Here is a 16,301-nt window from a genome sequence, read left to right as displayed (position 1 = left end):
ATTTCGGGGGTTTGATGGCTGTATAATATTCCATTGTATATATACAATGTGGTGAAATTCTTAATAATTATTTTGCTTATAAAAAAAGTTTATATATTACCTAAACTAATCTAGACCTTAGTGCATACTAGTAAATAGCAACGTGAACATAATTAGCTGCTTAAGAGAATTTCATGAGTAAAAATGATTAAAAAGAAACCAAAGTTTTGGGGTTTTTTAAAGATTTTATTTATCTATTTGAGAGAGCAGAAGGAGAGGGAGAAACAAGCTCCCCACTGAGTGGGGCCTTGATCATAGGACCCTGGATCATGACCCAAGCTGAAGGCAGACACTTAACCAACTGAGTCACCCAGGTGCCCCAAAACCGTAAGATATTTTTCTTCCTTCTTTATAATTGTAGGTACTTAAGTAATATGGACTTGCCTTTGAATAAACTACTTTTTGTTTATTATTGTTTGAGTCTGCTACCCAATGAGTACCTGTGAGGCACAGTCATTCCAGAAAAGACAATAATCAATAATAACAAGGTTTGGGGAAGAAAATGATTAATATTAAAAATGTGACATTGACTTAGTTGTTATTCCATTAGCAAATTTTAAATCTCCTCTATACCTGTATTTACTCACCCACGAGTCCTAAAAGAATGTAGGCAATGATAAAGAGTATGAAGATGATGCAGCACAGGACATCTGTACAATTCCTAAAGACAAAAAGGAATACAGAATTAAAAGGGGCCCAAAATAACATCTTACCTAGTAAACAAATATAGGAAAGGAGAAAAAGTAGTAATAGTAATTATGCCATTTCATATCCAGTATTTCCAAAAGGTATATCAGATGTATTCCTGTAATCAGAGATTTTGCAGCGATGGAATGGTCACAGTTAAAGTTAAAGGAGCTCCCTCAGAATTCTTAGTATTTATTTTCTTTTGGTTCTTTATTTGTATGATGTTTTTAGAGACAAGTCCAGCAATATCAAGTAAATTTTTTTTTTGAAGTGGTAATTTATTTGATTTTATGGTTTTCCTCATTGTGCCTCCCCACTGTATGGTATAGTTAAAAAAAAAAAAGCCAGTTTCCATTTCTCCCTCCCCCCTCCATTATCTTTCTACATACACATTGATAGGGTACTACTTATTGGGGCACCTATATGATTCTGTCAGTTAAGCAATCAACTCTTGATTTCTGCTCAGGCCATAATCTCAGGTTGTGAGATCAAAGCCCGGGCTGGGCATGGAAACTTCTTAAGATTATCTCTCTCCCTCTCTCTCTCTCTCTCTGCCCCTCCCCCACCTCTCTCCTTCTCTTAAAAAAAGGGTACTATTCATTAAGTAAAGGACTGACTACATAAACTTCTACAGGGGGTAGATTTGCAACTTGTGGGAGGCTGCAATAAGGCTTGAGACGAGGACCAAACCAGGCCCTGACTTGTGCCTCCTTTAAAGTCCGAATAACCTAACAAAAGGTTTAGGACGGAAAAAGTCTAGTAGCACTGAGAAAGGGTCTGTGCTATGTGTTGTGCGCTCGCCTATGTGACTTCCCACACGCTTGCTAAACAAATGAGAACAATTCGGTTGGGGTCAAAAGTTCGTTGCTGGTCCTTGCTGCCCTAGTACAGCCCATAAATTACTTTCAGGTTTGCTGTATTTGTACTGGCATCAGCCATTTGGCATCACAAGGAACTCGTGGTTGTTTAACTAGACACAGATGTAATATCACTATATATATGGCCTAATGCTTTGAATAAACTTAGCACTGTTGGACATCCTCCTCAGTGCTCCTCCTGCCCCCATCTCTTTGTCTCTTAATTTCTTTTCACCATCCTCTTACCCTCACGTTCCTGGTAGATTTGTCGTGCCGGCCGCCACAGCAACCAAACTCACAATAATGTATATAATGCATTAAAAAATGAAATGGTTCAAAACTGTAATTTTCCCAGCCATTCCATAAACTAGATATTGTCAGACTTGGTTTAGAGAAAAACTGGCTTGATAGAGACTCATTGATTTGCTAAGGATCACAAATCAAGCTCAGATCCAGCAGGGAGCCTGCTTCCACCTCTCTCTCTGCGGGCCTCTCTGTCTACTTATGATCTTTCTCTCTCTGTGTCAAATAAATAAACAAAATATTTTTTTTAAAAAGCTATTGAATTTTGGGCACCTGGGTGGCTCAGTGGGTTAGGGCCTCTGCCTTCAGCTCAGGTCATGATCCCAGAGTTCTGGGATCGAGCCCCACCTCGGGCTCTCTGCTCAGCAGGGAGCCTGCTTCTTCCTCTCTCTCTGCCTGCCTCTCTGCCTACTTGTGATCTCTGTCTGTCAAATAAATAAATGGAATCTTTAAAAAAAAAAAAATCCAGCAGGGATACTTAAGGCTTTCAATTAATTTCCTAATCCTAATATTATATCTTGTTCAGCTTTTAAGTGGTCTGGAAGGCCAAAACTGTATCTTAAGTGAGAAATAATCCAACAATTATCCATTTGAAACTTAATGAAAAATTTACTAGTAAAGAAAAAAGATCAAACTATTTGGCAGAATTAAAAGTTGCACAGGAGAATTTTCATAGCAAAAACTTCTTTGTTCCTGAGATCATAAGGATATATCCTCTGTTTTAGCACAGGCTGGTTGAAGTTACACACTATTTTTTGTGATGATAGTAGGAATAATAATGAATAATAACTGTACAGTAAAAGACACAGTAATACCTTCCATTGATAAAGCCCAGCTATACCTTTACTGCTTTCACATACCTTGTGAGTTTCTTCACAATACCTTTAGGTTTTTAGGGGTAGTAAGGTGAGTTGACTTATTTAAGGTCCATGAGAGAGAAGTAGAGAGAGGGTAAAGTAGAACTAATATCTAGATCTCCAATTCTTAACCCTTTCATTTAGAAGTTGTTCTAATATTATTTCAGTTTTCTGTAAAGCCTCAAATTGACCATATCTAAAATGTCACACATATCCCGATTACTCTATCCCACAATAGGAAATGAATCATTCATGGAGAAAGTTAATCACGCTCAATCCACAAACTATCATTTGCTTAAATCCAATTTCAACCCAGGAATTTTAAATTTCACTTAAAGAATTATGATAATAATAAAAAAAGAAAACAGGTGCTCTAGCTTTCTTTGGTTAACAATCATTGAAAAGCAAAAACATGCTTGGAGGTGAGGAGAGTATCTGGTTCACATGCATTCTGACAGACCCTATTCAACATCAGGTTCTCATCCTACCAGGAGGTTGTTAAATTGACAGCAGTAGTTAAATAGGGTGAAATCTAATAAGAAATGTCTGTAGGTAAAGAACTAAAGGAAAGAAAACTAGAACACTGGTGTGCCTTAATTAGAAATTTTGAAGTTGTTAAAGCCCTTCTGTTTAATCAGAACCACCAAGAAGAGGAAGATCAGGTGTGACCAGAAGAACCACATTGGCCAGCATCCTATAATTATATACTTATGTTTATACCTATAATAGGTTTATACCAATAATTATATACTATATGTAATTATATAAAATTATATAATTATATAATTCTTATTTATAATAATCTAATGTTACATAGTATTATAATGTTATATATTTATAATATTATGTAGCAAGCACAAGGAGAGGTAAACCTATACTAGCAATGACTGGAAAAAGCTTGCCAATCTCAAAGGACAGGGCACAGAGAAAGCAGCAGAGCCCAAAAGGAAATTTTTTAAAACTAAAACCCTCACTCCTCAGCTACTAGCACTGATGAATGGGCATCACCTGGAATTTTTGTTCCATATGGGGTTTTACACTATGGTTTCTCTCTCTCTCTCTCTATCTGTCTCTCTTCTGGTGCAGGTATAGGCTACAGCACCAGGGACTACTCCCGAGCAGTCTCCCACCACGGTGGGATAGCATTTCTCAAAAATTCACACTTTGAGGTGTTTGGGGATTATATTCTTGGACCAGGGAGGATAATGTATTCATATCTGCTTTGCTTTTCTGGTACAGTGCTTTGGAGAAAGTAGACCATACCCTCTGGCCAGACCAGTTTATTTTCCCCCATCAAAAGCAAAGGGATGGAAGATCAGTAAACTGGTTGTCATTTGATACAAGGAAGGAAGGTGAGTTTAAGGTCCCATATATTTTTCTGGTCTGTGTGCAGAGTCCTGGTCCAAACTAGTGCTGTGTTCCCAAAGGGTAGTGGTCCAGATTCTCTTTCTCTTTATTCATCTTTATAGCCAGGCATGAAGTGACTTCTAACTCTCCCCAGGAAAAGGGGATTACCATCTCCCCAGGAAAAGGGCCTGGCCCTGATGTGGAGATGGGGTTAAGAAACTTGGGTCTCTCATGCTCTCCATGAAGCAACTTGGCGTGCTCACTTTCCCGCTGAGGAGCACTAGAAGTTGGTGAGGGCCTTCCACATGCAAGCTGAGCCCTCCCCCTCATGAGTGCCACTTGACGGCCCCAGCTGCACCCCTAGACCAACCTAGCAGCCCTGAAATCAGAAAGCCAGCTACCCCCGCCTTTTTTCACCTGGACCACTCTTTGTTTTTTAGAAACTCCTTCTTAAAAATAGGGGGCAGTGTGCCTGAGTAGCACGATGGTTTAAGGGTGGGATTCTTCGTTTCAGCTCGGATCATGATCTCAGGGTTGTGAGATATAGCCCCACAGGTTGTGCACTCAATGGGGCCCTGCTTGAAGCTCTCTCCCTCTGCACCCCCATGTACACCTCCCCCACATGCCCTCTCTTTCTCTCAAATAATAAATAAGTAAATCTTTTAAGAACTGGGGGGGATGTGTATGTGTGTGTGTGCTTTCAGTTAATTACAATTACCTGCTATTTTTCCCCATTAATTCATCTGTTTTTCTCCCTTTCCTCAGACATAATCCCTCCAGAAAGAAAAATATTACTGTTAGGAAACCATTGGAAAATTGAATTTGGACAAAATATCAGATATAACTTGAGCACTATTTTGTAAGTCAGGGACAAAGCAGAAGCTTAATTCAAATTTTTACAAGTTGTAGCATCTAATTTTCCCTTTCTTTTGGATTTCAGGGCATCTGTCATAATCCCAAGTATTTTGTGGGAAATAGGTTATTTTACTTTTCTTCAAGTTTTTATTTAAATTCCAGTTAGTTAATATACAGTGCAGTAGTAGTTTCCAATATAGAATTCAGTGATTCATCACATACATATAAAAACCCAGTGCTCATCACAAGTGCCCTCCTTAATACCCATAGCCCATTTAACCCATCCTACAAGCGCCCCCCTCCAGTAAGTCTCAGTTTGTTCTCTATAGTTAAGAGTTTGTTTTCTGATTTGCCTCTCTTTCCCCCTCCCCGCCATGTTCATCTGTTTTGTTTTTTAAATTCCACATAGGAGTGAACTCATATGGTATTTGTCTTTCGCTGACTGACTTATTTCACTTAACATAATACCCTGTAGCTCCATCTACCTCATTGCAAATGGCCAGATTTTATTCTTTTTATGGTTGAGTTAACACACACACACACACACACACACTTACATATATATATATATATATATATATATATATATATATATATATATATATACCATTTCTTCTTTATCCATTCGTCAGTTGAGGAGCATTCGGGATCTTTCCATAATTTGGCTACTGTTGATAATGCTGCTATGAACATCAGGGTGCATGTATCCCTTCAAATAACGTATGTTCGTATCCTTTTGGTAAATACATAGTAGTGCAATTGTAGGGACACAGACTAGTCCTATTTTTAATTTTTTCAGGAACCTCCATACATTTTTCCAGAATGGTTGTACCTATTTGCATTCCCACCAATAGTGTAAGAGGGTTCCCTTTCTCCACATCCTTGCCAATACCTGCTGCTTCTTGTGTTGTTAATTTTAGCCATTCTGACTGGCGTGAGGTTGTATCTCATTGTAGTTTTGATTTGTTTTTCTCTCATGATGAGTGATGTTGAGCACATTTTCATGTGTCTGTTAGCCATCTGGATTCTTCTTTAGAAAAGTAACTGTTCATGCCCATTTTTAACTGGATTATTTGTTCTTTGGGTGTTGAGTTTTATAAGCTCTTTATGGGTTTGCAAACTAATCCTTTTACTAGGTATGTCATTTATAATATCTTCTCCCCTTCTGTAGATTGTCTTTTAGTTTTGTTGATTGTTTCCTTTGTTGTGCAGAAGGTTTTTATCTTGATAAAATCCCAATAGTTCATTTTTGCTTTTGTTTCTCTTGCCTCAAGAGACGTATCTAATAAGAAGTTGCTATGGCCAATGTCGAAGAAGTTACTGCCTGTGTTCTTCTCTAGGATTTTGATGGTTTCCTGTCTCACATTCAGGTCTTTCACCATTTTGAATTTATTTCTGTATATAGTATAGGAAAGTGGTCCTCCAGTTTCATTCTCCTGCATGTGGCTGTCCAGTTTTCCCAACATGATTTGTTGAAGATTGCTTTTTTCCCCCTTCCATTGGATATTCTTTCCTGCTTTGTCAAATATTAGTTGACCACATTGTTGTGGGTTCATTTGTGAGTTTTCTGTTCTGTCCCATTGATCTATGGGTCTGCTTTTGTGCCAGTACCATACATACTGTCTTGATGACTACACCTTTGTAATAGAGCTTAAAGTCCAGAATCCTGATGCCTCCAGTTTGCTTTTCTTTTTCAAGATGACTTCGGCTATTCAGGGTATTTTCTGGTTCCATAAAAATTTCAGGATTGTTTGTTATAGCTTCTTTTAAAATGCTGGTGGTATTTTGGTAGGGATTGCATTAAAGGTATACATTTCTTTCAGTATCATACACATTTTAACAATATTTGTTTTTCCAATCCATGAGCATGGAATGTTTTTCCCATCTTCAATTTCTTTCATCGGTGTTTTATACTTTTCAGAGTACAGGTCTTTTACCTCTTCGGTTAGGTTTATTCCTAAGTATCTTATGGTTTTTGGTGCAACTGTAAATGGGATCAATTCTTTGATTTCTCTTTCTGCTGTTTCATTATTGTTGTACAGAAACGCAACAGATTTCTGCCTGTTAATTTTGTATCCTGAAACATTACTGAATTTGTGTATCAGTGCTAGCAATATTTTGTGGAGTCTTCTGGGTTTTCCATATAGAGTATCATGTTATTTGCAAATAATGAAAGTCTGACTTATTCCTTGCTGATTTTGATGCCTTTCATTTCTTTTTGTTGTCTGACTGCTAAGTCAAGGACTTCCAGGATGACATTAGTTAACAACGCTGAAAGTAGACATTCTGTCTTTTCTTAACCTTAGGGGAAATGTTCTTAGTTTTTCTCCATGGAAGATGATACTAGCTGTGGGTTTTTCATATATGGCTTTTATGATATTAAGATATATTCTCTCTATCCCTACTTTGTTCAGGGTTTTTATCATGTGTGGATGTTGTACTTTGTCAAATGCTTTTCCTGCATCTATTGAGAGGATCATATGGTTCTTATCCTCTCTTTCATTAATGTGTTATATCATGTTGATTTGCAAATATATAACTACCTTGCAGCCCAGGAATAAATCCCACCCAAATGTGGTGAATGATTCTTTTAATATACTGTTAGATTCTATTTGGTAGCATTTTTTGAGAATTTTTATATCACGTTAACCAGGCATATTGGCCTCTAGTTCTCTTTTTAATGGAGTCTTTGTCTGGTTTTGGAATCAAGGTAATGTTGGCCTCATAGAATGAGTTTGGAAGTTTTCCTTCCATTTCATTTTTTTGGATAGTTTGAGAAGAATAGATATTAATTATTCTTTAAATGTTTGGTAGAATTCTCCTGGAACCCATCTGGTCCTGGATTTTTGTTAATTGTAAGATTTTTGATTACTGATTCAATTTCTTTGTTGCTTATGGGTCTGTTCTAGTTTTCCATTTCTTCCTGTTTTAGTTTTGGTAGTTTATGTATTTCTGGGAATTATTCCATTTCTTCCAGATTGTCCAATTTGTTGGCATATAATTTTTCATAATAGCCTCTTATAATTGTTTGTATTTCTGTGTTATTGGTTATTATTTCTCCTCTCTCATTTGTGATTTTATTTATTTGGGTCCTTACTCATTTCTTTTTGATAAATCTGGCAAGGTGTTTATCAAATTTATTATTTTCCTCAAAGAACCAGCTCATGATTTCACTGACATGTTCTACTGTTTGTTTAGTTTATATATCATTTCCAGTCTTGAAACTTGAAGTCAATCACAAGACCAGAAATGGGGTGTTTTTTTTTTTAATTTAGTTTGGATAATTTTTAAGACTCTTAAGACAGCTATTGTAATACCTGGGTGATACCACCTCATGGCTGAAAATCATTCTGAATCATATTCTACCTAGAGGTCTGTCATTGTTGTGCCTTTTTCTCAAGTGCATTCATTTTTACTTTCAAAGCAAGCACTCTGAGCTACTGTACTAAGTTAAAAATGGGTTGCATCCCACTAGGACCCAGAAAGAAAGAATAGTTAAAGATAAATATGCCCCAATCCTCTCTGTCACCCTCCTTCCAAATCAAAGTCCAACTTTTTCAAAACAAAATGCTCACATTCACATTTGTTCAGAAAGCTATTCAAAACTCTATTCAGATCGAGCCACTCTGATACAAAAGTATATTCAAAAGTTAAACTACAGGAATTCCATTGCTATCTTATCCTATTTTTCCAAATTGCAAAATGAAGAATAGGATCCCGAGTATAGATACATTTGTAGATTTCTCCTTCCTTCCTATCTGGAACCCACAAATATACTATGTGTATAGTAACCGCAACTTAAATCATGGGAGTTTCCTTTGACTTTTCCTTTCTTAGCTTATCTTTTGTATTGAATTGACAAGTTCTCTTGTCTACTTCTCTCTGATGTGTCTTTCATCTACCCCTTCCTTTCTATTTCTGCTGCCTGGACTCAATCCAAATTCTCTTATCCTGTCTTCAAACTAGTGCCATGGTCTCCTAATTGGGCTCCTGTATGTAGTCTCTGTCTGATCTGATTCATTCTGTAGATCACTGATTATCAGTTATATGTGATGATATCATTCTATTGTTGAAAAAAATAGCACTGCCCCTCCTCCACCTACTTAATAATTTCCAAATGTCTTAGCTTTATGTTTAAGAACCTACAAGTTCAATCCTAGTTCGAGCCCCAGACTATCTTTCTAGCTTTTTCTCCCATTATTCCTCTCAGTGTGCTTCAACCAACTCGGGATTTTTCATTCATTGAATACACCTATGCAGCCTCCCTTGACTACACTCAGGGCACTCTGTTAAACGGCCCCTTTAGATTCTTCCTCCTGGAATAACCTATATGTTCTGATTTGCGTGGAACAGCCAGTATTTAAACCTAGTGTCCTAGTAACCTAGTAACCTAGTAACCATTAGCAATGCTCCATTTTACCCACAAAAGTGCCCCTGTGTGGCTCTTCAACCCATCTATAAAATCCCATTCTTCATATGATAGGATTCCCTTCATTTTTTAGGACTGTGTACTACTCCATTGTATGTATATATCACAATTTTTTTTTAAAGATTTTATTTATTTTATTTGACAGAGATTACAAGTAGGCAGAGAGGCAGGCAGAGAGAGAGAGGAGGAAGCAGGGTCCCTGCTGAGCAGAGAGCCCGATGCGGGGCTCGATCCCAGGACCCCAGGATCATGGCCTGAGCAGAAGGCAGAGGCTTCAACCCAGTGAGCCACCAAGGCGCCCCAAGAGAGAAAAATCTTAAGCAGTCTCCATGCCCAGCACAGAGTCCATGTGGGGCTCGATTTTGCAACCCTGAGATTATGTCCTGAGCTGAAATCAAGAGTCAGATGCTTAACTATCTGAACTACCCAGGTGTCCTACATGTAAACTTTGTTTAAAATTCTATCCTTCAGGTGTGCCTTGGTAAATCAGTCTGTTAAACGACTGCCTTCAGCTCAGGTAATGACCTCAGGATCTTGGGATCCAGCCCTGCCTTGGGCATCCTGCTCAGCAGAGAGTCTGTTTCTCCCTCTATCTACCTGCTGCTTTGCCTACTTGTGCTCTCTCTCTCTCTCTCTCTCTCTGTCTCTCTGCCAAATAAATAAATAAAATCTTTAAAAAAAAATTCATCCTTCAAACCAGTTCAAATATCACCTCATTCATGAAGTTTTCAACTGGAAGAGATCCCTTTTATCTTTGTAGACTTACTGACATTTTGTTTGTACATCCCCAAGGCAACTATCTACCATTTATTATAATTTAGACTAGGGGGTTAGATTAACTCAAATCTGGCCTACTACCTATTTTACATAGCTTGTGAATTAAGAGTGCTTTTTATATTTTTAATGATTAAAAATATCCAAAAAATAATATTTTGTGCCATACAAATTATACAAAATTCAAATCTCAGCTTCCATAAATCAAGATTTTTGGAAAATAGCCATACTCGTTCATATATACTTTTTCTAAGCCTACTTTTGTGCTACAAGGGCTGAGTTGATTAGTTGCAGTAGAAACTATCTGGCCCATACAACCTAAAATATTTACTACCTGGACCTTTATAGAAATTTTCACCTAGACCATAACATCCTCTGTGCAGCATTTGATACAGAGCCTTGCATGCTACAGACATACAATCCCACAAAAGATCAGTAAGACACGCGTCTTACATCTGACAGGCTAATGTATCCTAAGCGGGCTCTTACGAAATTCAAAGTGCTGTTTCAAACGTCAGGGTTTTGTGGGAGGAGGAACCCTATATAGTGAATATGTTCTCCAGGGATTCAATTTTGTGGTCAAGCTTAAGCTTATGACATTACTGTCTCCAGTAAAATAAATCCATCTCTTTTCCCCCCTCCCTCTCTCTCCCTCCCTCCTCCACTTCACACAACCCCCATGAGATTAAATTAGGAGGTCATAAAAGAGCTTTGTTTGTTAAATGCATACTTCAGTTCCACACTAGTTCTTATTCTCCAAGAACTGTCATTCTGCTTCCTTTTCAGGGACAGTTTTGTACCTTCATTCAGAAACTGATTCATTTACTGGTTTTCTTTCTTTGTAGCAGATGAAACCCCACTGATATCAACCATTCTGAAAGGTCATTAATATCAAGCATTAGAGTGAGAATGAAAGTCCTGAAAGTCATTATTCTCTGACAGATCATCCGTTTGTGTTTAATGAGTCAGTTTAGAGACTGTCCACTGCTTGTAATTCCAGTCGGATGATCACCTCCCATTCTTAAGTTCTTAGTGTCACCTGGATACATCTGTCTACAACATGGCTGCATTTATAACTCACAGTTTAGAACCACTGCTCCTCTGTGGTTCTGCTGGCACCTGCACGATGACATTAAAGTCATCTGTCCCCTCTCAAATTCTCCCTGCAGAAGTCTGTCCCAGGAAATAGAAAGACTGCTTCACTTCCTAGAGACTTTACTAGGGAACAATGCACTTTGGGGCCACCCTCCAAGCTTCACTGAGATACACTTGGCACCTACAGAGTGTGGCTTGAATTGGACAGATCATCCGAATGGATACTAATCATCTGAATCATCTGAATTGATACTAATACATCAGCAAACTCAAAATTTGGGCTATATCAGAATAAAGTTAAATATCTTAAATATATTTTATATATTATATTTATATGTTAAATATATTTTACCTTTATTCCTCCACTCTTCACTATTAGTGGAGAATTTGGTAATTTTGTGAGAAACATTCTCTAAGAACTTGTGTTTGAGGGGGTTAATTATATCCTTTCCACTTGTACTTACCATTTCTACAAGGATAATATGAGGTTAAAAGAGTATCTTGAAGAATTCCACTATTCTGAAATCAGAAATTTAACAGGAAGCTGCAAGTGAGTTTTTAATTACATGAACTTGTTTTTTTCAGGTGTTCAATCTTAATGCAAGTTTTTCAAATCTCAAAAAAGCTTTAAGGATGACTTGAGGTTAACATCTACCTTAAAATTTAATTCCAGCATCCAATCATTAAGGAGTATTAATTTTGTGAGATTATTATTTTTTAGCACATTTTAAACTTGCTGAAAAATAAAATATACCAAATTACTTGATATCCTAAGAAATTTTAAGATGGTGTTGATAATGTCTTTCAAATTTCTTAGATCATATAAGATGATATTTGGATCTAAAAAGCTTCTCTATACTCTATGGTTAGTCTCTTCTTCCATCCCATTTGCATTTGGGTTTCCACTGCCTTGAGAGAAAAGCTTTAACTGGATGTGGTTTATATTTTCTACTTGTAAAGGGGAAATAAAACCTCATTTTCTTATACAGAGTTTAGTGATGCTTATATAAATGTCTCTTTTGTTTAAAATGGGACAAGGTCAGACATAATTGGTCTTACTATGTTATTCATTATTGTCGTAAAACTTGCTTTCAAGAACCTGTCAGTAGGTGGAAACCACTAAATAAATTGCTAGTAAAGTGATAGCCAGATCATAGTCATTGCTCATATTACATGTGGTATTCTGGATAAAAGGTATTATATAGAAGAGGTGCTAGAGATCTAGCTTAGAACAAACAGCCTTGGAACATTAGTCCAAAGTTATCAACTAATTTTAGAAGGAATCTGTATCAGTTTAGAATGCTCTTTAATCTTCTGAGACTAGGTTAGAGTCCCTTCTACACAGAAATACAGAGTAGGGGTGCTCAAAATATTTGTTGAAACAACGAACATTCTCATAACTGGGCTGGTTACTGAAATTCAGCTATTAAATTTTTTTTAAAACTTCATGCCTTCTAATAAATATAAGTAGCTGATGTTTTTAGTATCCAAAGGCATGCACATTAAATAGAGAAGATCACTACCTGTCACCAAAACTGTTAATAATAAAAATCATTGATTATTGATGATAGGAGCCTTAGAAAATTGTATGCTCTTTGAGCTAATTTCTTTTCTAGTAATTTATACCATGGAAACTCATATAGAAGAAGTAAAGATTTGTAAGGATTTAAAACACTGTATTCCTTATAATAAAGAAAAGGGAGTTGAGGGAAATTGGAAGGGGAGGTGAACCATGAGAGACTATGGACTCTGAAAAACAATCTGAGGGGTCTGAAGGGGAGGGGTTGGGAGGTTGGGGGAGCCAGGTGGTGGGTATTGGAGAGGGCACGTATTGCATGGAGCATTTGGTGTGGGGCAAATCAATGAATACTATTACGCTGAAAATAAATTTTAAAAATTAAAAAAAAAGAAAAGATGGGAATACTTTTTAGAACAATAATTATATGAAGACACATTCATAATATATTCAGTAAAAAGTAGATTATAGAACTTGTTAGTATGCTTATAAGTGTTTATAAAATTTATATAAATGCTTAACAAGACAAAAATATGCAAAAAAATTAGTGGTCATTATCTCTGGGTGGTAATCACAAACAGTTTTGTGTGATTCTGTTTTCCTCTTTTGCTTTATCTGGTTTTTTTTTTTTCAAAACTTCCACAATGGACACCAATAGAGAAACAAACTACATTTGACGACTATAAATTGTTGACTTATCTCATTATATTAATTTCCTTGTGATCCCATCAAAATATGTTTAAAAATTGATCTTCTGCTTTCACTTTTTTCTTGACCATTATTGATTAAAATTCAAAACACACACCTTTTTGTAATCGTTAAACAAAAATTGCTACTACAAGTGCGTGAGGGGATGATGGATTGTTTTCTGATTAAACTTTCTTTTTTTTTTTTTTTAAAGATTTTATTTATTTATTTGACAGAGAGAAATCACAAGTAGGCAGAGAGGCAGGCAGAGAGAGAGGAGGAAGCAGGCTCCCCGCTGAGCCGAAAGCCCGATGTGGGGCTCGAACCCAGGACCTGGGATCATGACCTGAGCCGAAGGCAGCGGCTTAACCCACTGAGCCACTCAGGCGCCCCCTGATTAAACTTTCTTAATGCTCAAACATTCATAAGTGGGAATGGAATTGAAAATCTGCATCCATAAATGCCTCATTAAGACATCTAACAAGTCACAACTTCATCAACCAGTGAACATAATAATCTCATAAGCTTTCTAAGATACAGTCGTTTGAAGGATGGCATAAAATGAAAACAGAGTTGGCCTTTAAACTTTCATTAATCAAGTCTTTATAATTTGATGTTATGTCTATCTTCTGTTAATTATCTTAAGTTGATATTTATTCAGTGGAGATCTTAGAACTTTGCCTCTGCTTAGAATGTTTATTACGTCCACACTAACCTTTAACCGTGTCCTATAATCATCCTTATATTTTCTGAACATGAAATAAAACTTCAGTTTAGAAATTAATTTAGCAAAGCAATCACCTCAGTTGTAAAACATTTTTATACTTATAATTGTTTGACTGTCCATTAGGTAAAGGAGTAAATTTAAAATAATTTTAGGTCAGACTACACAAGTAACTGGGAATAGTAGATGCCAGAAGAGACCCCAAATTGCTAAGGAAACATCGAAAAAGAAAAACAAAACTGGGGACATCACATTGTCTGATTTGAAGCCGTGATCACCAAGACAGCATGGTACTGGCACAAAAACAGACACACACACCAGTGGAACAGAGTAGAGAGCCCAGATACAGACCCTCAACTCTATGGTCAAATAATCTTCGACAAAGCAGGAAAAAATATACAGTGGAAAAAAGACAGTCTCTTCAATAAATGGTGCTGGGAAAATTGGACAGCTATGTGTAGAAGAATGAAACTTGAACATTCTCTTACACCGTACACAAAGATAAACTCAAAATGGATAAAGGACCTCAACGTGAGGCAGGAATCTATCAGAATCCTAGAGAACAACATAGGCAGTAGCCTCTTTGACATCGGCCACAGCAACTTCTTTCAAGATATGCCTCCAAAGGCAAAGGAAACAAAAGAAAAAATGAACTTTGGGGACTTCATCAAGATCAAAAGCTTCTGCACAGCAAAGGAAACAGTCAACAAAATAAAGAGGCAACCCATCCAATGGGAGCAGATACTTGCAAATGAAACTACAGACAAAGGGCTGATATCCAAGATCTATAAAGAACTCTTCAAACTCAACACACACAAAACAGATTATCACATCAAAAAATGGGCAGAAGACATGAACAGATACTTCTCCAAAGAAGACATACAAATGGCTAACAGACACATGAAAAAATGTTCATCATCATTAGCGATCAGGGAGATTCAAATCAAAACCATGTTGAGATACCACCTTACACAAGTTAGAATGGCCAAAATCAACAAGACAGTAAGCAAGTGTTGGAGGGGATGCAGAGAAAGGGGAACCCTCTTACACTGTTGGTGGGAATGCAAATTGGTGTAGCCACTTTGGAAAACAGTGTGGAGATTCCTTAAGAAATTAAAAATATTTCCCTATGACCCTGCAATTGCACTACTGGGTATTTACCCTAAAGATACAGATGTAGTGAAAAGAAGGGCCACCTGTACTCCAATGTTCATAGCAGCAATGGCCACAGTTGCCAAACTGTGGAAAGAACCAAGATGCCCTTCAATGGACGAATGGATAAAGAAAATATGGTCCGTATACACAATGGAGTATTATGCCTCCATCAGAAAGAATGAATACCCAACTTTGTATCAACGTGGATGGGACTGGAAGAGATTATGCTGAATGAAGTCAGTGAAGCAGATAGAGTCAATTATCATATGGTTTTACTTGTGGAGCATAAGGAATAAGACAGAGAATATTGGGAGATGGAGAGGAGAAGTGAGATGGGGGAAATTGGAGGGGAAGACAAACCATTAAGACTGTGGACTCTGAGAAACTGAGGATTTTAGAGGGGAAGGGGGTGGGGTGTTGGGTGAGCCTGGTGGTGCGTATCATGGAGGGCACGTATTGCATGAAGCACTGGGTGTGGTGCATAAACAATGAATTTTGGAACACTGAAAAGAAATAAAATAAAATTAAAAAAAAAAGACAGGGAACTGTGTGTTTGGGCAGAAACTTGTCACATATGTTCTTTTGTAACTTTTAAAGTGTATATCAAACACAAATTAAAAATCTAATGAAAATTTTAAAAAATAATTAAATTCTAAAACAAATCATTTGAGTATGAATTTGCTATTATTTTGGAATAGAAATAACCTGAGAAATGTCAACTATTAACCATTAAAATGAATGGGGGAGAGAAATAAACTTAATAGAAATCAAACTACAAACTATATGGCTATAAAGTTATCAGGATTATACTCAGTTAAAATCCTTTATTGGGATTATAGATCTACCCATTCATCTTGATTAAGAAATTGAATTTTGGTTATTAATGATTTAAATAATGCACGTAGAAAACAATGTTTCTTCATCATAAAATTTTTTTTACTTGTTTGTTTTGGCAATTATTTCAGTTTTCAGAGGA

The 16,301-nt window shown here is 36.8% G+C and overlaps 1 protein-coding gene across 4 annotated transcripts in view; it reads right to left on the bottom strand.

Moving 5' to 3' along the window:
* The window catches only part of SLC44A5 (solute carrier family 44 member 5), a 405,375-nt gene that overhangs the window by 130,022 nt on the left and 259,052 nt on the right, over positions 1–16,301 (bottom strand). For all 4 annotated transcript variants that reach the window (XM_047728191.1, XM_047728193.1, XM_047728192.1 and 1 more), the window contains one exon: positions 627–700. In XM_047728191.1, the coding sequence (XP_047584147.1) occupies positions 627–700 (74 nt within the window). The remainder of the gene's footprint in view (positions 1–626; positions 701–16,301) is intronic.

This window comes from Lutra lutra, chromosome 4, assembly GCF_902655055.1.
Source record: "Lutra lutra chromosome 4, mLutLut1.2, whole genome shotgun sequence".
NCBI classification, from domain to species: domain Eukaryota; kingdom Metazoa; phylum Chordata; class Mammalia; order Carnivora; family Mustelidae; genus Lutra; species Lutra lutra.
The sequence above is the reverse complement of the archived record's forward strand: the minus strand, read 5'-3'. Positions and strand labels throughout refer to the sequence as shown.